This window comes from Maylandia zebra, linkage group LG20 (assembly GCF_041146795.1).
Source record: "Maylandia zebra isolate NMK-2024a linkage group LG20, Mzebra_GT3a, whole genome shotgun sequence".
NCBI classification, from domain to species: domain Eukaryota; kingdom Metazoa; phylum Chordata; class Actinopteri; order Cichliformes; family Cichlidae; genus Maylandia; species Maylandia zebra.
Genome location: NC_135186.1, coordinates 33,762,462 through 33,785,845, shown reverse-complemented (window position 1 = coordinate 33,785,845; position 23,384 = coordinate 33,762,462). Strand labels below are relative to the sequence as shown.

At 43.6% G+C, this 23,384-nt stretch overlaps 2 protein-coding genes and 1 long non-coding RNA gene across 6 annotated transcripts in view; 2 read left to right on the top strand and 1 right to left on the bottom strand.

The window, feature by feature from the left end:
• plxnb3 (plexin B3) overlaps positions 1 to 4,107 on the top strand; it is a 93,297-nt gene extending 89,190 nt beyond the window's left edge. For all 3 annotated transcript variants that reach the window (XM_076878356.1, XM_004568148.5, XM_004568149.4), the window contains one exon: positions 40 to 4,107. In XM_076878356.1, coding sequence (XP_076734471.1) covers positions 40 to 144 — 105 coding nt within the window. In that variant the 3' untranslated portion in view covers positions 145 to 4,107. The remainder of the gene's footprint in view (positions 1 to 39) is intronic.
• On the bottom strand, positions 4,003 to 6,164 carry LOC143414267 (uncharacterized). Its single transcript, XR_013094786.1, has 3 exons — positions 6,046 to 6,164; positions 4,332 to 4,495; positions 4,003 to 4,228 (listed from the first exon to the last, which is right to left on the bottom strand). It is a non-coding gene; the product is annotated as an uncharacterized LOC143414267 (long non-coding RNA).
• srpk3 (SRSF protein kinase 3) lies at positions 6,112 to 23,208 on the top strand. Of its 2 annotated transcripts, none has more exons than XM_004568147.6 (17): positions 6,112 to 6,573; positions 7,567 to 7,663; positions 12,190 to 13,322; positions 13,419 to 13,527; positions 13,616 to 13,703; positions 13,794 to 13,881; positions 14,704 to 14,810; positions 14,897 to 15,062; positions 15,441 to 15,466; positions 17,064 to 17,156; positions 17,249 to 17,300; positions 17,380 to 17,598; positions 18,584 to 18,681; positions 18,784 to 18,891; positions 20,846 to 20,915; positions 21,040 to 21,132; positions 21,278 to 23,208. In XM_004568147.6, the coding sequence occupies exons 1-17, from the start codon at positions 6,564 to 6,566 to the stop codon at positions 21,460 to 21,462; spliced, it is 2,742 nt and encodes a 913-aa protein (XP_004568204.1). In that variant the 5' UTR covers positions 6,112 to 6,563; the 3' UTR covers positions 21,463 to 23,208. The 2 variants fall into 2 exon arrangements, with proteins under 2 accessions (XP_004568204.1, XP_012779269.1); XM_012923815.5 differs by having other exon boundaries at positions 6,113 to 6,573; positions 7,570 to 7,663.
• Positions 23,209 to 23,384: the final 176 nt, after the last annotated feature.

Here is a 23,384-nt window from a genome sequence, read left to right as displayed (position 1 = left end):
TGCACTTGTCCAACTCTCTGTACTGTGTCTGCTGCTCAGATCATCATGTCTCTGGAGGAGGACAGTTCAGGGCAGAAGATGCAGCTGGCCTATCGGTTGCAGCAGGTCGCCGCCTTGGTGGAGAACAAGGTCACGGACCTCTGATGTGTTTTTATCTTAAATGAGGAGAGGAGGATGATGGAGGATGGGGATGAAGAATCATAAGAAACATCTTCACAAAGACTGAAGCAGTGGAAATGACTGGAATGCTGTGGCACTGTGTCTTCCTGCTGTGTGCATCTGTGTGTGTGTGTGTGTGTGTGTGTGTGTGTGTGTGTGTGTGTGTGTGTCAGGATATATGAGCTTTTATAGTCCGACTCAGGAGATCCTAGGTCTTTAGATTTCCTCACAGAGCAGCAGCACTGAAACTAAAGTTAAACTAACCTAAACCAAACCTGAAGCCGCATTACGCCGACTGACACCAGCCTATGGTGGAGAACGACAATCTTACCAATTAGATCAGGGAATATCACCATCACCTGCTGCCTTGCACTATGTTTCCCAGAGTTCCCTGCTGTTCTACTGTCTGTGAGTCAAAAAGCACAAGTGAAATACTCAGATTCTCATGTATTGATTATTGAGCTCCTGGTCGCAGACGTGCTGTTTGTAAGTTTCGCCTTTTCTACTGAAACCAGCAGCTCTGATGTTGCCGATCTGGGCAGAGTTTTAAGAAGCGCAATAAAAGAACCAAAATCAGGGAGCATTTAAACCACGTTTCAGCGTGACTCCAGTTTCTCATTAACAGTGACCTGCTGGTCCCAGTCCTTCCAGCCTTCCTCAGTTACAGGTGTGGGTCCAGACTGCTTCATCAATCTGTTTTGTATGAGTGCAGCTTTAGATTTAGTTTGAAACTAAACCAGCGAGTGCTGAATGTGACCAAGTGAGGATCTTTGTCAGAGATGAAAACAAATTCAATCCACATCTTTTTTAAACTGTGGACTCCAAGGAAGGGACTGCAGTGGTAACAGGATCCAGTGTGACAGTCCTCTCCTAGACTGTCCCAGACTAATGATCCAGTCTGAACTTTAGCTTTAAGAAGAGTGAGAGTTTGAAGCTTAGTCTTCAAAGTAAACAGGGTGTCTGCTTCCCAAAGCCAAAGTGGGAGCTGGCTCTACTTCTCTTTCTATTTTAGGAAACCCTTACTCTAGACAATCCTTTTGATTTCACCAGATGTGTTCAGCAGCATCTCTCCACTCTGATATGCTGAAAGGAAAAAGTACTTTTACCACTTACAGAAGTAGTTATGAATCAGGTGGGTGTCATGCATGCTCATACACACCACAATTGCAAACTTCAGCCACAGTCCTCACCCACATCAGCTGGTAGCTCAGCATGTTTTTAACTGCTTCAGCCTGCCCGCAGTTGCTTTGATGTGCAAGCTGCTTTGCAGCCCAGCTTCACCTTTCATGGTGCATCTGACTTCATCAAAGTGATATATCTTCACTGATGTCTGCTCTGCCCTGTGCTGGGTCTTTATCTTGCTCTCCCTGCCTATTGCTGATGTGCATTGAAGGATATGTGCTCTAATGTCATTTTATTTCTAATTGTTAAAGTTCATAGATTATTTTAATGTTATAAATAAACCCTTTTGAATTGTCTATTCAGAAGGGTTTATAACCGTTTTCCTGTAACTCCATAATGAAGCTAAGAAGCAGGTCACTATGGCTATTGTGTGCAAGAAACTTTTTAACTCTTTTCTCCTTGAAAGGAACCCTTGAAGCTCTTTTCTGTCTTGTTTCAGTCCCTGTTCCTGCTAGTACGCTTGCTGGAGCATTTTAGGTGATTGAAGGCTTCTCAGAGTGCAGCTGGAGCTTCTTAGGACCGAAGGAATTGAACAAAAGTCCAGCCTACGAATGACTGATGTCCTTAATTTAGACAGTATTGTGCAGGTGAAAGGAGGCAGTGGTGGAGACGGAGACTGGAGTCACACTGAATGTTGAACTGAAACATTGAAGTCGAACCTGCTGAAAAAACAATCTAAAATCTGTGGGAGGAGTTAAAGAGTGTGTGTGTGTGTGTGTGTGTGTGTGTGTGTGTGTGTGTGTGTGTGTGTGTGTGTGTGTGTGTGTGTGTTTGTGTTTGTGTAAGCGACATAAAGAGATAAAGAGTGGCTGTGTGCTAGCTAGTTACTAACTTATTGTGTGTACATACTGTAAGTCCTATTTATACTTATTTAATCCCAGCTGTGCCTTCACTCTTGCAGCTAGGTGGCACTGTCTGTTCTGACAGCAGCCTTATTGATCACGTATCCCCCTGCTCATTGGGAAAATAAATCAGTTTAAATGCTTAACTTGTATTGAACCAGGGAAGGAAAAACAACAACAGCAACTTACACAAACCCTGACAATATGCCAGAAGAACCCACCCCCACCAAACACAACAGAGTAAAGCCACAAACCCTGAGCACAAACAGCACGTACCACACTGTGCTCGGCTGCTGTTTCAGGTCACAGATTGTGGCGATTGTAGCTTCCTGTTTTTCTCTGCTTGGCGTGTATGTCCCCCAGCATTTCTGCTGAGTTGCAACTGTTAAAAATGTTTTTTATCATTAGGTGGACGCAGTGTACTTCAAGAACGAAGCTACGAGTAACTTGAAACACTGGTCCAGGTGTCGTGCCACGGTTGTTACCGACTGCTGCCACATCCATTGTTATGGTAGCCGTTTTCATCTACTTTAGATCTGCTGAGCTACACGTGACAGGTATTAGTTTACAGCTCTGATATCAGATCTGCCCGAATCTAATGAGTGAAGTTTAAGAGATCGAAGGCTCATTTTTATTACCATTACCCAACACACGGTGGTAAAAGGAAATTGTAGACGTAGCTGCTGCATGCTACTAATGAAAAAAGGATGGGCGATGAATTCAGCAGCCTGAAGAAAAGAAAAAAAAGGAAGAAAAGAAAGAAATCTGGTGGTGCACCGCTGGATCCTCCTGCATTGCTTGGCAGATGGCAGCAGGGTGAACAGGCTGTGGATGGGGTGGGTTTTATCTGTGCATGTATCTCACCAGTATCACTTTTACTGGGTAGATGGATGCTGCTGATGCCCTGCGTGGTTTTAATCACCAACCACAGAGCTTTCAGGTCTTGGGCTGTTCACATCCAGTACCACATTTTAAATCTATGGATGCTTTCTCGTTCTCATCAGTATTGTAATGTTTATAGCACAAAAACGGTCGGAGCCCTCGAGGATCCGGACTCACTGCACATACCGGGATTAAAGGGTCGTGTAAATTCCAGATCCCGGTTTAAAGAGTCGACATCTCTCGGGATATTTGGATTCTGCTCGACGTCACAGCTGGGTCTTCAAGGCAGCCATGATGTTTCAGCTGTTAGTGTGTCGTCTTGGTCTTTGTGGATGGCGTTGACGACACTGGGTGCGTGCCCCCGGTGTTTATGGCCTCTGGCTGGACTGAACCTAGCAGGTGGACTCTGATGATGGTCCCTGCTACTGAACTGAACCAAACCAGAGACCTGAACCAGATTTTGCTGACCCAGTTCTTCCTGCTGGACTTTTCTTCTTCTTCTATTTCTGACTCTGTGTTTTGCTTGTGTGCTTTTTGAGCCTGTGTTTGACCCCGTAGTTGTAGTTCTTCGGTCACAATAGATTTCTGCATGCGTGTGTTGATGATGATGATGATGCAGATGCAGATTTATGGTGCTTCTTCAGTATAATTTTCTTTCTTTTGTTTTAAAGGTGAGGGGCGGGGCTTAAAACCTGCCTTGTCAGTGATGATGCGCATGTCACCTGATCTCTGTACAGTTTGATCCTCAGCTCTAATTGGTTGAGCTCTGTTTGTTACGAAATTGTTTTTTTTTTTCTACTATAAGGGAATAAAAAATAAATAAAAGAAACTTTAAGGGTTTGTATAAAAGAACTCCAGGATCAGTTGTTTCTACTGACTGTGTACAGTTTGCTAACAGTGTGTAAATGTGCCTGTAAATACCTGTCTGAGGATGATGATGATGATGATTCAGTCTGCAATGGAAATGTGCTTTTATTGTGAAAAGGCAGGAGGCCAAACACAATTTGTATCATGTAAAAATAAAGTTATAATTTTAACAGTTCTCAGCTGTGCTGTGGCATCTCAAACTTCAGTTCTGATGTCATGATGACATCATTTCTCACGACATCATCATGAGAAGTCTGGATTTTCTGTTTCCTGGGGGGAAACGAGGCCCTCTGGACCTGTAGCAAAAAACATTTTTCCTTCTGGATTATTTTTATCATGTTTTTGACGAAAGAGGTGAGACAGTATGTTTGGATCTTTTTATGAATCGTAATAAATCACCTTTCCTTAGCTCCTAGGGTTGTCACAGCCCCATGACCCACTTTATAGCATCAACCATTTTGATTTCAGACCATTGAATGAGCAGCAGCAGAGATGTTGGTGTTGGAAAAGTCACTTTTGCCATCTCTCTCTCCTGTAGTTTGTGTTTTGCCCTTGGTCTCCCTCTGCTCCAAAGAGAAGGAAAGAATAGTCAGGACAACAGGCTTTTTACAACATGAAACCTTCTTCATCTCTTTCATTTTCAAGCTTTTCAAATAAGATATGAAGTTCATGCATAAGTTCAACAAGAACAATCTGCAATATTAACTCATCTGCTTGCTTTCCTGGATGTTTAGCTGCTAGTCACTACCATTTTCCCATGCTGTCAAACTCCGTACTGGCATCATTACACCAGTCCAGTCATCTTCTTGCCGCCTTCTTTGACCCAGTCAGCCGCCACTCTGCATGCTTTGAAGAAGAGCACTGAGATACATTCTCCCTTTCAGACTCTCCTTCCCATCTTCACCTCACCCGAGTTACTCACTCCATCCAAGCCTTCATCTTAATCTTCACCACCATCAGGACCTAAACTACGGGGGTCCTGCCCTAAATCCTGTCCCCGCTGGGATTCCATTCTGCCATGATGGGTCATCAGAGTCCAGTGGCCAAATAGATGAATTAATTTCTCTGTCTCAATAGATTTTGTTCAGTTCTTCAGAATGATCTCTCCATATTGAAATAATATTTGGCACAGCTGCAGTGTGCATCATTTATTGTTATATTATTGCCTTATTACAGCTGCTTTTATGATCTCACTTGTAACGGAGATTATGGTAACATATATTACAATATTTCATATTGAACCTTTATTTAAATTCATAATAAGGCAACGTGACAAGATAGCATACCTTTCAGTTAAACAAAGGGCAGTAAGAATGTGTCATCATTCTCAAAAATATTTGAAACTACTTCTAGAGAAAAATACTTGTGCTAATATTCCAGCTGTGTGTGTGTGTTGGCTCTTATATGTGCATCATCAACTTGAGCATGGCTCACAGAGATCAATTTCCCGTCGATGAGACAAAAAATGTGAGAAATGACGAAAGCCCTTTGATGAATGTAAGCATTTTGTGTGCACAAAACCCACAATATACAAGTTCTTGAGCTGAATGCATCTGGAATCTGCCTCAGCATCAGCTCTGCTGCAGCATATGCTGGAGGAAAATGAAGCCTGCCATCCTGCTGTGATTACAGATAGTGAATTAACCACATCCCAGCACACATAGGAGAAGTTTGCCTTCAGCACTTTATGACAGCAAGAAGAAGAAGAAAAGCTTTCTGACAGATATTCTTTCTAAGCTTGCCTAACATGGTCTATTTTAACAGAAACCACAGCCAAGGAGTTTTGTGGCTTAAACCTAAACGGTTTAATGCATATATTCCACCGTTTAATCTCAGCAGTCCTGCAAAGTGCTTAACAATGTGTCTCGCATTCACCCATTGACAGGAATGCCATGAGAAAGCAGCATCGTGCTCAAGGACACTAATAAATAAATAGAAATAGTAACTATGTACACATGTATCCTATCCTGGTCTCCCAGGTATTACCCAACATCAGCATCAGCAGCAGATTCAGCTTACTTCCTCTGACTTCTCTGACGTCATTTTTGCACATGAACAATAAGAATGGGCACTGGGTTGTTGCTGTTTTGTTATCACAGACACCCTAAATTACCTTCTAGATGCGCCACTGCTCCCAGTTTAGCTCGTGGCCGGTCACTGCGCATGCGTAAAGCCCGGTGTCCGGTGTCAGGCTGTCAGCAGCTGTTGAGTCCATGAACGGCAAGACCGAGACAGCGAATTAAACACACCCAAATAAAGCGTGCGGACCAGGTTCTGGACCGGCTCAGAGACGAACAGGTCGGGGCGGATTCAGCAGGACCAGCTGGTGATCTGCAGCTGGAGCTAACGGAGCTAACAGGCTAACTGACAACGGACCGACAGCTCTTATCTAACGGGCTAACGGACAGGCCAGCGGCTCGTGGTAACCACGCTGCACCGTGCGGATCCGCCTCGACCCGATCTAATTTTTGGACTTTCGGAACCTCCTGCAGCCGCATTGTTTACGGAGTCCAGCGGCTGTTTTTTTGTGAAGCTCGACCGGGTCGAGGACGCTCGAGAGCCGTCAGAGCACGTCAGCCCGGACAAGATAGACGCTCTCTGACCGGTTCGGACTGGGGACCGGGAGCCGAGATGCTGATAGGTAAAGTAGACTGGATTTAGTTCGGTGTTACAGCTCGATACAGTTGGAGTCAACGCTAACATGCTAAGCTAGCTCGCATCAGCTTGAGGTACCAGGCTGTGACACACACGGACTGGGGTTTCGGGTTCCGCCAACTTCAATGCCAGACTCCATTCGAAAAATGTTGTATTTAAGGGTTTTGCCTCTTTATCAGATAACTGTCGAATTCACCGACCTGACTTACGTCTCAAATTAAATAAAAACGTCTGCTGATAAATTCGGCACACGATTGAGCCTCCAGGTGACACTTCATTAACTCAAATCTCTAATGTATTCCATGATTGTCGCCTCTACACCACCCCATCCCGGGTTCAGGGTTATGGAGAACAGGATCTTTGGAGTTATTGTTTTCGGTCATAAACGTGCAGTCTTGTGTTATATGTTTTCAGGCCGTACTGTAGGGTTGTGTCAGGTTACCATCATCCGGTGCTGTTTTCTGTTTTAATAGTTGTGTAGGTGCTACACAACTATTAAAGATCCCAAATTTAAGAATTTTATGAATCGTGTTTGGTTCGTGTTCTACTGTTTTGTCGTGAATCTAGGGAATATATGCATGACAGCTGGTTACAATGTGTTGGATATTTGTAGCAGTGATGTGTGTGTACTATGTACTGTTTTCTTGTATTTTATTAATTAGTATCAAACATCAGAATAAACAGTAACATGTAATCTGGCAGTTTTACATCTTTATGCAAATTAAACTATACAACATACAAAAGATTACTTTTTGTAAAATGCTGGTAACATAATGCTAATCTAAATTATCTAATATTTATGGAACAGACTTATCAGAGTTATGATAGTGTTATTTTAAAGTATTTTGATTATTTATTTATGATGATATTTTTAACAGGAAGGCTCACATCATTGGATTTTCACATTATTAATGGTGTTTGTTATGTGATTGAACCTTGTGTTAATGATGTATTTTAAAGACGTTGTTCCTCCTCTCAGCAGCAGTCGGTGCCGGATCCGGAAACCCTGCCGGCACGGGCAAGAAACACCGCCGCAGAGGCAAAAAACACCGGAGAATTCGAGCCGAAGAGAACCGGTAAGAAACCAGCAGAGACTGTAGACTGGATCAGCTGCTTACCCCATACACAAACTCACAGGCTAAATTTAGAGGCGTGTCTTAATGTGAATGCATGTGGGTGCACTCCAAGAAAATTGGTTTTAACTTCCTGTGTGTCACCTCCATTCATTTAGAGCATTGATTTTTACTCCTTAATCTGATTTCCTGATCGCGTCATATTAACAAGTTCTGAAAAGTTTGAGCTCATTTATCTTATCAAAGAATTATCTCTGGTGTCTTAATGAGCTTTCACTTTTTCTAATTTGTGTAACTTTAAAGTTCAAGATTGCTTCATAAGATAAGATTGCTATTATGCTTTAATATCACAGAAACACATTAGAACCAACCTGTTCATTTTTCCCCTTGTCAGAACTTAACCAGCATCTTCAGCTGTGGGGAAACATTTTTAGATTTTCTTTATTTCTGCATGAAAGTGACGTTATACAAGTTCTAAAACTAGACAAAAATAACCTAACTAAATGGATAAAATGCAAATATTGTCATTTGTTGTTGATTTATTTTCAGAAAATGACTCAGTATTATTTATCTGTGAGGGGGAAGGTGAAAGTGTGTGAGGGATTAGCCGTAGATTTGAAGATGAACTTGTTATCAGATGTTTTTTATTCAGTGGGATTGCAATCAGGTGTGAGTAAGCCCCGCTTTTTCCCTTGCAGGTCATAGATCTATCAAAGTGTGGTTATCATAACCCATGTTAATGTTAATGTTCATAAGCGTGTCATCACTGTGCAACGTCGGTGCACATTCTCCACACATTATGTGGAGGAAACAGAAGGCTGTTTGAGCAGTGCTTTGTAAGTGGATGAGCCTGTTACAGAACTTTTTAGGTTTAACTTTGAAGCATCATCTGTAGAAAAAGGAAAACACTGCATTTCAGCATACGAACCTAATCCCATCTGTGAAACATGGTGGCAGTAGTACATGGTTTGGGCTTGTTTTCTCAATCATGTCAGCAAACTTTGAAGGATAATTTCAGGAAACCTGAAATAGGAGAAAGTCGATCATGCACCAAGAAAATAAGCATCAGCATACACACTGTTAGTGCAAAGAATGATCAGAGAATAATGGAGATGGCCGTGAAATAGTCTGAAGTGAGGCGTTCACGTCAGTTACATGAGCTGAAGTTTGGACTAAAAACTCCTGCAAGCCGGTGTGCAGGACTAATCAAGAGTTATGTTTAGTTGTAGTTATCGCAGCATCGATGGGTTTGCACCAGTTATTGAAGCACAGGTTAATATTGTCTCCCTTTTATTTTTATGTAAATAAATCAACAGCTAAGACCAATATTTATGTTGAATTTGGTTAATATGGTTCTTATTTCTACCTCTATGACATGTTTGTGCAGAAATATAGAAAACTGCAGATCAGCTGTACCAGAGTAAAGCTCTGAGTGTACAGACAGCCTTTTTTTTTTTTTTTTTTTTTTTGCACTTTTGTCATCTGTTCTTTCTTGTTTTGTTTTGTTTGTTTTTTTTACAGAAAATAAATCTTTTGAATCTCTGCGTTGATGGTGTTTGAAATCCATCACAAAAACAGCCTCAGCACACTCTTTTTCTTTTTTCCCCTCTGCTCTGCTCTCGCGGTGCTCTTAGACCATCTCTGGGAACACTTCTGTGCTCTTCACTGGCACCTCTCTCTCACGACCACTTAAATTCAAGAAAGGTCGTGACTTACAGTATCAACACTGTAGTTAAGGATAGAGAAGAAAAATTTAAAGAAGATGGTTTTTGTAACCTAGCAACAACAATCTCTCTCGCTGTGGACACGGACCCTAACAAAATGAGTGCAACATCTGCACCTGAGTGTTTCTGTTCTGCTAATATCCAGCTGTTTATGTTTATGCAGTTTAAGAAGCCCCCTCAGTCCACATGTCTAAATGTGGTCTTTTAGCTCCTGTCTCTTTAAGACCACCTTGCCCAAAAGCCCATTTTCTTCTGATTGGCCAACTCCAGGAAGCCTGCTGAGAGGCAGTACTCGTAGTTATCAGGGGTACTCACTGATATCTCACAGTGTATGATAGTCATTGTCATTGATCATGGAACCATACCTTACAAACTGGGCATCAGGTTGTGTTTAGTGAGACTTCTGTTGAGTCGACCCCTGCTGGTCATTAGAAAGAATGCAGGTGAAAGTACTTTACCTTTTCACACTGAGGCTATCGAGTCACTGGCTGTTTTGGAGACTACACAGAGCCTCGTTCACATGGCCTCCCAACCATTTACCTTTGACTTTATGCCTCTGCAGGTTTAAACTGAAGAACAGCTACCACGTCAAATGTTTAGTATTTTTACTCCTGAGCTGTAAAATGCTGACGAGGTGTTGTTGTCACCGTCCGGGGCAGGCAGCCGGTGTTGATACCCAAGTTTGTGAATGTGATAACTAAAAAATGAGGTGACGTAGTAGCACCTTAGGTGTATCGAGTTCAAATCTCAGTGATCTTGAACTCGAGGTCAAGTTTTCTGAATATCTTGTGAATGTAATAACTCTATAACAAGGTGATGTATCATTTAGAAATCGATACCATAGGTGTGTCTACACAGAGGCTGAGCGGTAGCACTGGCGGTTGGCAGTAGTTTAAATATTTGACAGGGACAATCAAAGTTTTTACTTGTGCACAGAAGGGGAAAGTCTCTGTGGAGCCATCCAGCCTGCTGTCTGCTATCTGCTACCTGGGTCTGATTGAAAATGAGTTGATTAGTAGGTGCTGATTTCCATGCGAAGTATTTGGAGTGATGGAGAACAAGCTCAAGTTTTTCAAAGTTTGCTGGTAGCTTTGGTTTTTCAGGTAACTGAAGAAACAGTAATACAGACGTTAAGACGAAGCAGATGTCTCCTTTCATGGTTCATGGTTGGCATTGCACTGGCTGAGTAATGACCTTTAATTTTCCATGACTAAAGAGCTGCCTGCCAGACCGAAGTGAGGGCATCAACACATGTGACAGTTAACTCAATCAGACTGGGTATTTACTGAGTTTAACTGCCCACGAATGAGGACTGACAGATTTCCAGTGAAAGTTTTGAGCTGTGAGTCTTGTCGATAAACAGCTCGTCACATAACGACACACAAAATGTCAGCGAAACAGCTAGCCTGCTGCAGGCTTCCTGCTAAGCTAGCTGCTGTCCCGCTGACAGAAACAGTTTTGGTCTCAGCCTGAAGACACTCAGATCCAATAATAGAACCGGAGACTGAATTATGATCCCACAACACACACACACACACACACACACACACACACACACACACACACACACACACACACACACACACACGTGCGCACTTCAGTCTATTTCAGTACAGCTCAGGCAAACTTCAACAATGTCCATGACTCAGATATGATGGAAAGCAGCTCTCTGTGTGTGTGTGTGTGTGTTTGTGTTATTTGATCTCTGCAGGTTGTCTGTGTCCAGAATGAGATAATTACTGAGCTTGTAACAGTCCACAGAGCTAAGGGTTTAGTCTTTTTGTTTGTTTGTTTTTGTTTTCAAAAGTTTTTAAAATTATTTTTACAGAAACAAACAAAACAAACTGCTTGTCTGATTCCACCCACGGCAGTTTGTACACCAGCAAACAAACACACACACACACACACACACACACACACACACACACACACCTGCTTCATTTCAAAAAGCACAAAATAAACAAAATAAACAAATCTTCATCCGAATGTCAAAAAGAGTCCTTCGACCTTCATATTTTACTGTCCGCATCTTTGTTGTGTGTACGAGGTTTCACCTGATTTGTCGTGTGGTCTGAGAGTTCATATTCCTGAAACGTTTCCAGTAACTTTTTGACATTTCAGCGACTGAGGTTCATCCTCGTTGGTTTATTTTCTCCCAGATTTAAAGGAGCTTTTCAAATTTCTTTGAAGTAGTCTTCTTACACATGAGTTACTCCCTTCTCGAAGTCTTTTAATCTTTCCACATGGTTGAACACTGTGAAATTATCATTATTATTTTTGTTATTATTGTATCAACTGGGGTTCTTCCTGGCTAAAAATGTGCCTTTTGATTGCACTTAAGCACGACTGGCCCCCTGGTCGTACATAAAAGCTGCATAATGATGAGACACAGAGTCTTTGTTACTTTATTCGACTGAAATCTCTGCATTTATTGGTATTTTTAGCCCTTTGAGAGACACAAAGGCATTTAATTTAAAATTTAATTAAAAAAGTAGTTTTTTTTTTTGTCACTGTCCATTTTTGACTTTTGGTGGATGAAACATTTTATAAATAAGAGAAATCCTGATCGGGCTCACGTAGCTGCCACTTGTGTGAGTTTATAGCTTTCCCCTGCAACCCATGTCTAAGATTCACAGCTGAATTATCTTTAATACTTTTGTCAGCAAACTAAATGTCTAAAAAATGTCCCCATAATTCTTGCCGATTATGAATTTTCTATTTTTTATTTATTTATTTTTTTTACTGGGAGTTTTCTGCCCTGTATTCTCAATCCACTCAATATACTCTACTTTCTTTTACCATCAGGTCTGATGACCTCTGTAACCTTCAGACTCTGGATGCTGACAGCAGGGTACCCACAGCACTCCCACAGACTGCTCTGCCACCCCATGAAAGCACTCCAGACACAACCACGCCGCATGGAAACGCGTTAGCATGTCCAGAAGATCCCAGAAGCACTCCAGACACAACAACACTACACGAAAACATGTCAGTATCTCCAGAAGATCCCAGAAGCACTCCAGAAGTAACCATACTGCACAAAAGCGCATCAAAATCTCCAGAATATCCCAGAAGCGCTTCAGACACAACCACACTACACGAAAACATGTCAACATCTCCAGATGATCCTAGAAGCACTCCAGAAGTAACCACGCCACATGAAAACACCTCAGCATGCTCAGAAGATCCCTATGAAACTACTACGGCACCCCACCAAGAACCTCCACAGGAGCCCATACGAACACCCCCGTTAACCACTGAAATCACAGCGCTGAATGCTCCCCGTACGCCGTCACCACCTCCCCTCCAGATCTCATCACCATTTCTAGGCACAATAATTTCCCCCGAGGAACCCCTGGTACCTCCTCAAACTGCCCTCAGCAGCTATAAGTTTTGCAACCGGTCACCTCCTGCAGCTTCTCCACATTCTCCTCACAGTCCCAGCCAACCACTGCCAACTGTTACTCAGAGTAATAATACCCAGGATTCCTCCAGATCGCCTCACAGAACTCTTCAGTCCGTCACAGCAGACGGTCAAACAGAGCTCTACAAATCGCCTCCTACCTCACCGCACACGGTTACCCACAATGCCTCTAAGTCCCCGTCGGTGTCTGCTACGCATCCTGCCAAAGCTCCTCCCACTCCTCCATTAAGCCCCTCCCAACCCGATCCTTACCTGCTTACCTCAGTGACCTTTACGTCCAGTGTCTCCTCCCACCTGTACTCCCCCCTCTGCTCCTCCTCCCCCTCTTTCATGCGCTCTCTCGACTCTCTGGGACCTCCCATTAGCCTTCCTCCCATGATGCCAACGGCAACCCATCAACTGACCTCACCTCCTCCAGCTATGACCCCGCCCCCTCCAGAGTTAACCCCACCCCCAGCCCAGCTGCTGGGCTCTGATGATGAGGAGCAGGAGGACCCGTCTGATTACTGTAAAGGTGAGAATTTATCAGAGAAACCTGCAAGAGTAAAGATCTGTCGTGGGTTTAAAATCAAATAAAAGCTCTGGTTTCTTCTCTTTCTGTGCGCTCCAGGTGGATACTACCCTGTGGATATTGGCGATCTGTTTAACGGGAGGTACCACGTGGTCAGGAAACTAGGCTGGGGACACTTTTCCACCGTCTGGCTCTGCTGGGATCTGCAGTACGGCACACATGATGTTTTGAAGACAGTTCGTTGGCTTTTTGCATGGTTTCTGTTGTCACATGATCTGAATCTGTGTCTGATTCAGGAAGAAGCGTTTTGTGGCGCTGAAAGTGGTGAAGAGCGCTCCTCATTACACTGAGACGGCTCTGGACGAGATCAAACTGCTGCGATGCGTGAGTGTTTGCTCTCTTATGCTTTCTCTAAACAACGGCAACAACGTGGGCTGTGGCTCAGGTAACCAGAGTGTCTGTCGGTCCCTCCAGGTGAGAGACAGCGACCCCTCTGACCCCTACAGAGAAACCATCGTCCAGCTCATTGATGACTTCAAGATCTCTGGAGTCAATGGAGTGCGTATCCTTTAACCAAGTTTTCTAATTTCTTTTTTAAAAGATTTATTTTTCCATCTTTCAGAATGACGCTACACGCTAATTAGTGATCAATATAAAAAATGACCCCCTTGTTTGTAATTTGAAAGTTCAGTCACTGCTGTGGAGCTAGCTCCAGCATTTCCCATGTAGCTTTTTCATACTGGAAAGCTGACCAGTCGCTGTTGTTGTGATTCATTAAATCATTCAGCGGCTGTGCCACAGTCTGGCCCTGCAGTGGGACAGACATGAAGACCTGTGTTATCCTTTCATTGTCTGTGGATATACACCACAGTGTTTCGGATCGACACAATCCTGAGCCCTGTTACTGCAAATGTGAAAAGTCACAGGTCTTTCGTTGCACAGTTGTGAACAGGAATCCTTCCTCTTCGCCCTTAAGGTCGGCAGATTAAAGACATCGAGAAGAAGAAGAAGAAGAAGCTGAGAATGAATTAAACTCTTTGCTGTACTTTCCTGATTATTATCAATTAAGAATTTTTATATTTGTTGAGGTATTTTAAGGTGGTGTTGTGTAAATCTACGCGGGCTGACGACATCATATCAAAGCAGATCTGCTGGTTCTGTTCTGGAGATTCACCAGCACACGAAGAACCGGTTAGCGAGCCGCTATACGAAGCTCAGCGAGGCTGCAGAGCAGGACAGATCCATCCGTGAAGGAGACTTGCTGGAGAGGAAGCTGATTATGTTTTTCCATTCGTTTTTACCAAGTAGACTTGGTACTTGTGTGGTACTGTTTAATAATTAATTTTAGAAAGAGTGGGCTGTTAGTTTCCTCAGCCGTTCTCAGATGTCTGTATGGTTCTGGAAGTTTTGGGCCACCAGCTCTTAAAGTGGATCATCAAGTCAAACTACATGGGACTTCCTCTGGCCTGTGTCAAGGCCATCATCAGACAGGTAGCGCATGCAAACACAGATCTATACAGTATATATACAGTGACTTGGACTTGCTGACCCGCATGGACTCGGCTGTGCGCTTGCAGGTGCTGCAGGGTCTGGATTACCTCCACACCAAGTGTAAGATCATCCACACTGACATCAAACCAGAGAACATCCTGCTGGAGGTTGATGAGGTTTACGTCAGGAGATTGGCAGCTGAAGCTACTATCTGGCAGAGAGCTGGAGCCCCACCCCCTTCTGGATCATCAGGTGATCAGCTGCTATGTGATTGGTCGGAACTAGGAAGCGTTAGTGTCTCTTTTTAAGTGTCAGGAACCTGCTAATGAAGCTTTTGTCAAGTGTTTTCCAATCAAAGTGAGAAATCGATCAGTGAGCTCAGTGATCAGTGACAAACAGAAATGTTTAATGCTAAGACGTGTTACATACAGTTACTGGGAGCTGTGGTTTCCACTCCATCCAGAGAGACATCTACCTGCCTGTCTGTCTGCTTTCTGAGCTGTCTCCTTCTCCTTTCTTACACAGCTCTAACTGCACTGTTTCTCCTGTCTCTCTGTTTTCCTCCTTTTCTTCTTCCTGTTTCTGCCGTTTCCTCCCTGTTTGTCTGTCCCTGTGTGTCTCTCTCTCTAGTTAGCACGGCTCCCAGGGATCTAGAGGTAAGTGTCCAGATGTGATGCCTACTGTATTCAAGTGCAACCTCTAAACACCTAGGTCAGGGGTGGCCAACTCCAGGCCTCCAGAGCCGGTGTCCTGCAGGTTTTAGATGTGTCCTGGATCCAACACAGCTGATTCAAATGGCTAAATTACCTCCTCAACATTTCTTGAAGTTCTCCAGAGGCCTGGTAATGAATTAATCATTTGATTCAGGTGTGTTGACCCAGGGTGTTATCTAAAGCCTGCAGGACACCGGCTCTCAAGGCCTGGAGTTGGCCACCCCTGACCTAGGATATCTTTCCTTTATCTGGCTTCAAATACCCTAAAATCATCAATCAGGCTAAGCAGTCATGTGGAGATTATCGGCTTGATACCTTTAGTTAGAATCACCACAAACTCCAGTGGCAATTGTTTGGCAGTATGTAGTCGACTGAAAACATGGAAAGGTCTACTAGCATATTTTTATATGCAGGTATAGTGTAAAAAAGCACTGTATTGATGTGTGAGTGTAAAACAGTGTGAGTGGCCAGTAAAACTGGAAAGCCCTGGAACCAGTCCTGTTAAAACCAGAAAGAAAATCAGACTGTGTGAATTATTAGACTGATCGGTATCACCGTTCCAACACTGAGGCACAGCAAGATCATTTTTAAAATAATTATTCTTCAGCTCGTGTTGAAATGTGAGAGCAGGGGAGAGCAGGCATATACAAAAGTAATAAATGTAGAAGCTCCCTTATTCATGAGGTCGCCACAGCAGGTAGCTTCACACCAGGGACCTTTTGCATGTTACACTATGGAGCCACAAGTAGGTAAAAAGTTCACAATCAACCTGGTAATACGCTGGTGTGCAACTAAAAGGGTTTGCTGTTTTTATATGGAGCAAAATGGCTCTAAGATTACTTGCTGCTAGTGGGACAGAAATTTAGGCAGGAATTATGTTTTCACTTCTGCTGAGTACTGTATCTCTCACTGAAGCTAATCAGGAATGAAAAATTATTTGGGTCTCAAAAAACTGGAGAAACTCCTTCTGCGAGCATTATATGTGCTGCATACCTGCAAAGAAGGGGTGGGGAACTCCAGCCTCGAGGGCCGGTGTCCTGCAGGTTTTAGATCTCACCCTGGGTCAACACACCTGAATCAAATGATTAGTTCATTACCAGACATGTTGAGGAGGTAATTTAGCCATTTGAATCAGCTGTGTTGGATCAGGGATATATCTAAACCCTGCAGGACAGCGGCCTTCGAGGCCTGGAGTTCTCCCACTCCTGCTCTAAGGTATCTCAAACAGGATAAGTTATCCTGCTGCTGTTCTCCCATAAGAACTGCGTTTGTGACACTGAAAAGATGAGTTCAAACCTGAAGTTACCTCACTCAGCCTCAGATCCTGCCTTGTAGTGCAGGTATCAGATACGTTATAGCTGTAGTAAACTACTGCAAGCTGATTGGCCGAAGGTCAAGAAAAGGAACTGTGTGCATGGGTGTGTGTTGTCAGTAACAACAGGCGTGTGTTTGAGCGTCTTGATTACAGAAACATAAAATTGTTACTGTTGTTGTTGAAGCCTCACTGTCCTGCTGCCTGTCTCGCCCTGTGTGCGCGCAGATCGGAAAACTGTCTAAAAACAAGAAGAAGAAGTTAAAAAGAAAAGCAAAGCGACAGCAGAAGTTGTTAGAGGAGAGACTGTTTGATATACAGGTACAGTAGCACTGCAGTAATAGTACTGTGAAACATGCTGCACCAGTCCTCCAGCAGTACTGCAGGGTTAACTCTTCTGTTTGTGTGTTCAGAGGATGGAGGAAGACGATGGTGTGCTGCAGGCTGAGGATGCAGACAGTATCGGTGAGTGTGACCGTTAGTAAAGGCCGAAGTAGAATTTGTTGTCTAACACAGTATAAATACGGTGTTTCTTTGTTCTTAGGCTCTCTGGTTGTCAATGGCAACACGTCCTGCTCTATAGCCAATAGCAAAACCAGCCCAGAGTCCAACTGCTCTTGGTTTGAGGATGGGTGTAACGGCCACGCCCCCGGACGGTTCTCAAGTCCCGCTTCTGGCCTATCAGGGTTCTCCAGCTCAGTGATGTCAGCAACGTCTGAATCTGCACTTTCTACTCAGTCCGGATACTCGAGTGGACGAGAAGGTTGGACACGCTCACACGTTTCAATTTAATACTTCGCCTTTATCGTTTGTAGTCTGTTTTTGTAGCAACTGAGAGATTTTTGGCCCATTCTCCCTAGAAAGACTTCCAGTTTTATATTTCACTACTATCTTTCTCACACTGCTCTAAGTTATTCTACAGATTTTAGGATAAAGAGCAGGTTCTGATCAGGGGACTGAGGACCAGCCCAGGGAGGCATCCCCTACAATGATATGATGATGAAGCAAAGGAGTTGTTCTACTCTTAGCTCCTCCCACAGATCTTTCAGAGGAAGCTGATTTGTGCTCCTTGTATCAAAGGGATCCTCAGACTCAACAATTCAGACAGCCCACTGTCCCCAAAATTCTATCCAAAAATGTTCTGTACACAGCATAAGCTAACCACACTTGAAGGGACTTCTTCAGCTCAATGGTTGGTTAGGGAACTCTGAACTGGAGGTGGAACGTGGCCCATTTGTACTCTGAGTCCTGTAATCTCTGCCAAATGAAAGTTTAAATCTCCTGGACTGGGACCTCTGCCAAACACTCCCACTCCACCCTCGCTATATGCTTTAGTATGCCAGACATGCTCCCCCACCTCATGATCCTACTCGCCGCCGAGTGGTGATCTTTTGACAGTTTGACTCATCTTCATCCAAACAGCTGAAAGAATTACAGCCACAGGTCCGATGATGCAGTCAGAAAATCTAGAATTGAGTGGCAGCCTAGGATGTCCTGTTGCTAACTGGACTCATGATGAACATGCTAATGCTCAAACATGGTGTTATGGGCAAACTAATCCAATAATAGAGCACCACCACCCCGGACCACCAGGTTTGTCCACGTGACCACTGAAGCCACCCAGCAGAAGTTCTTCCAGCACCTCACTCAGTGTCTGCAAATTAGCCAAATCCTTCTAAATCCTGCATTAACACAAACAGCAGTTAAACCAATCAGGTTTAACTGATTTTCCTTTTTTTAAATTTCAGCATTCAGCGCCTCCGACTTTGTCCTGAGTCCTCTGGATTCCCAGAACGCAGACAAGATCAGAGTGAAGATCGCTGATCTGGGAAATGCATGCTGGGTGGTGAGAATCCTTTTTCACGGTCATCTCTTCCTCTCGTTTATTTTCCCGTCAGACCAATCAGACGGCTCCTCTCTCTTTTCCCGTCTTATGTCTCTTTTCCAGCACAAACACTTCACAGAGGACATTCAGACCAGACAGTACAGAGCTCTGGAGGTTCTGATTGGAGCAGAGTACGGACCCCCGGCTGACATCTGGAGCACTGCCTGCATGGTACACGTACTCACTGGTGCAAAATACATAGACATGCTTTACATGCGGGATTTTCCCCAGTCTGACTGTTACAGCATATTCATCAGACCATTGTTGTATGTAGCCATTAAATATTGTCCCTGTGTATAAATAAATAGGCCTTTTATTTCGAAAGCAATTCCCTAAAATAAACGAGATGAGAGCAGTGGTGTGTGTGAAACAACTCTGCCTAAACTCTGCGTTTTATACACGGTCCCTGCACGATCCCATTTCCAAGTCATCTGATCTGGATAATTTGATGAAGATTGTTTTTTTTTTTTCAAGGTTGATCTGACAGATTGTTTATGAAATGCAGTTTCTACCCATCTGGCAACACATAAAAGTTGCTGATCTGTGTTTTTCTGTTATTCTGACTGGTTTGAGGGTCACACAGTAATGGGAGTGTTGGCTGTCACTGCACAAAATGATGCTCAGAAGAGATTTTGCAAGTCTCAGATTTGGTGTGGTGGTGTCAATTCAGTTCAATTTTATTTATACAGCGCCAAATCACAACAAAAGTCGCCTCAAGGCGCTTTATATTGTACAGTAGATACAGAGAAAGACCCAACAATCATATGAACCCCTATGAGCAGCACTTTGGCAACAGTGGGAAGGAAAAACTCCCTTTTAACAGGAAGAAACCTCCAGCAGAACCAGGGTCAGGGAGGGGCGGGGCCATCTGCTGCGACCAGTTGGGGTGAGAGAAGGAAGACAGGATGAAGACATGCTGTGGAAGAGAGCCAGAGATTAACAACAGATATGATTCAATGCAGAGAGGTCTGTTAATACATAGTGAGTGAGAAAGGTGACTGGAAAGGAAAAACTCAATGCATCATGGGAATCCCCGGCAGCCTACGTCTATTGCAGCATAGCTAAGGGAGGATTCAGGGTCACCTGGTCCAGCCCTAACTATAAGCTTTAACAAAAAGGAAAGTTTGAAGCCTAATCTTAAAAGTAGAGATGGTGTCTGTCTCCTGAATCCAAACTGGAAGCTGGTTCCACAGAAGAGGGGCCTGAAAACTGAAGGCTCTGCCTCCCATTCTACTTTTAAATACTCTAGGAACAAATGGGAGGGAGAGCCTTTCTCTTTTCAGAAAGACATCTACTGTGATAAAGTCTACTCTCCTGCTGTGTAATCAATTATTGTAAATGTTATCAGGAAATCATCAGACAGGAGAGGGTTTTCAGGAAACACTGTTAAATGTTCAGTTTCTATGCCATATGTTAAAACAAGATCTAGAGTGTGATAAAAGGGTTTTTACATTTTGAGAGAAGCCAATTGAGTCTAATAACAGATTAAATGCCATGTTGAGGCTGTCATTTTTAGCATCTACATGGATGTTAAAATCACCCACAATAATTATTTTATCTGAGCTGAGCACTAAATCAGATAAAAAGTCTGAGAAATCAGACAGAAACTCTGTGTAAGGCCCAGGTGGACGATAGATGATAACAAGTAAGACTGGTTTCTGAGTTTTACAGCTGGGGTGGACGAGGCTAAGCATCAGGCTTTCAAATGAATTAAAAGTCTGTCTGGGTCTTTGGTTGATTAACAGGCTGGTGTGAAAAATTGCTGCCACGCCGCCCCCTCGGCCTGTGCTTCGAGGTTTCTGGTAGTTAGAATGACTCGGGGGTGTTGATTCATTTAAACTAACATAATCATCCTGCTGCAACCAGGTTTCTGTAAGGCAGAGTAAACTGTGTAAACTGTACTGCGAGCTCGGTCCTGAGACGTTTTGCTTTAGACAAATTTAAATTCACTTGGTATTCTAATAGGTGCAGGCAGCAGACCTTCTGATTGCGTGCACTGATCTATGCAGAGAATGTACACACCGCCACCCGTGTGTCCTTCATCTGTGTTTCCCTGACAAGTTATTGATGTGTGATTCAGTCAGTGGTCACATGACTAAATGAAACATTGATTTTGGTGTTTCAGGCGTTTGAGCTGGCAACAGGAGATTACCTGTTCGAGCCCCATTCAGGAGAAGACTACACCAGAGATGAAGGTACTACTGCACAGCTGGCAGTACACTCAGCTGTACCACCCACACACACACACACACACAGTACTGTAGTGTTAGACTGACTGTGTTTACACTACCTCAGTGTGACTTTTCACTGTGTGTTCAGATCACATCGCTCACATCATCGAGCTGTTGGGGCCGATTCCTTTGCCCTTCGCTTTGTCTGGCAGGTACTCCAGAGAGTACTTCAGCAGGAGAGGTGAGACAGTTTACCTTCAGTGATCCTAAACTGTAGAGAAAGGAGGGGAAAGTTGGAACTCTTGTTGCAGATGGTAAAGCTTGTCCATCTTATTCAGTGAACCTGGTTGTTTTTAAAACCAGATGCCTCACTCTTCCTGTCTCAGGTGACCTGCGTCACATCTCCAACCTGAAGCCGTGGGGTCTGTTCGAGGTTCTGCTGGAGAAGTACGAGTGGCCACTGGACCAGGCGGCTCAGTTCAGTGACTTCCTGCTGACCATGTTGGAGCTGCAGCCTGAGCGTAGGGCGACGGCGGCGGAGTGCCTGCAGCACCCGTGGCTGCAGACATAGATGCGCACGCAGCCTCAGGGGCTGCACGCAGAGACAGTCGGCGGTCGGGGAGGGTTGGAAGCGTCTGTTGAGTTCACATAATGTGGGAAATTGTTATCTTGATCATGTGTCTGCGCTGATTCCTGAAGTAACTGGATGATTGATTGGCTGAGGCTGGATCCAAACTGAATCGGAGTCCTCACGTCTCATATGTGAGTATTTTAATATGTTCAGTATAATTTCTGATAGAAAACTCCAGTTCTTCCAAGTTTCTCTTTTTTTCTACATCGAACTTAAACCTGCATCTCCTGCTGACTTGTTGTGGGACTTCCTGTGCTTAAATAAGAGTCAGGTGGACTTAAGTCCGAACAGGTGATGCAGCAGTAAACACAGCCTGTTTCTAAAGACCAGTTTAACCAACATGCAGTCTTTATTGATGTGTCCACTGAAGCGAAATAAGCTGTACTCTTCCTCCTTTGATCTTCCTGTGTTGATTAAGTTTGACTGTGCGGAGGTGAGTTTTTTGCCCTCCCCGAGGTCAAACGTCAGCGATCAGGGCCGTCCTGCTCCTAACTTTTATCAGCCGCTCGCAGACGTTTTTATCTCTTTATGCACACCTCACAAAAGTCTGCATTTTTGCAGGCTTTGCTTGAGGATATTAGCGTAGTGTTGTGACGTTAAATATAGTTTTAGTGTTAATAAGCATGGGAAATGACGTTTAGTGTGTTGGTTTGCGGCAGAGGGAAATGCAGAACTGAATCAGAGCACATCAAAGTTCCTTATATTAAGAATTTTTAAAAAATGTAAATTTTAATATTTATTAGTTACGTTTCATTCACTGTAAGCGAACGACACCAGTGAATGCCAGTGAAGTGTGTGAGGGTGTTTGATGAGCGAGAGGATTTTGTTTTGTGTGTTTGCTGCGTTGGCACCTTTGTGTCGACTTTACTCCAGAGTTTGGATCTGTTATTAGTCACAAAATGACGGGAAAATTAAAGCTGGGCTCACGTCCTAACCTGCTTCATCCTTGTCTGTCACTTTCAGTAAAGCAAGGATATCTCTGCTCGGAACCTTTTGCCATTGCTGTTCTTCCTCCCGCAGTTTTCTAAGCAATCCACTGCTTTCAGCCTTTTTTTTATTTATTTTAAATTAAATATAAAACTATGCTGAAATGCTACAATGAGCCTAGCCGGTGTTGACGAAGCCTTACGGTGGAAACATTTGGATTCAGCCTCAGTCTTCTCACCTCTGCTGACCTTTGGCTCGGTTGAATGAGCGAGTTTTAAGTTTCCTTCCTGCACTTTGTCTCTGTCCCGGTCACTCGGCTGCATTTCTCTGATTTCTGCTGAGTTCATATTTACCTGTCCCTTTGTCACTTCCTGCTGAACCTGTGAGATGATGACTATTGATTACTGATCAGAGACTTCTAGGACTCGTGAATCTCCCTGATGACTTTTGTTTAGATGAGCACACTGTAGCTTCCCGACAACAGTTGACCCCCACCCACCCACCCCGCCCACACTGACCACAGTATTATTGATGATGGTATTGATCTTTGTAGCTGAAGGTCAAACCGAATTGTCCTCTGATGACCTCTGACCTCCCCTGTTCACCTGCCCTCACCTCTTTCTATGTTCATATGATAAATAGTGCCTTGAAATAACCCCACCCCCTCCTCCCCATCACATTGATATAATAAGGTTGTTTTTTTTCTACATGTCAGTGTGGAATGTTTCTTCTGTGAAAATAAAGATGAACGAACACTCACCTGACTTTTAGTTGAAGCTTTATTGATCACTTGCAGTATATGCTGGGTTACTGCTGTTTATCACCTCCTTTATATGCATTCATTATTTCATGGCTAATTCTTCTGACTTTTTAAAATCAGTCATTAGAAGAAAAACCTGAAACTGAAGACGTTGCCTTTGATTGAAGCCATTCTC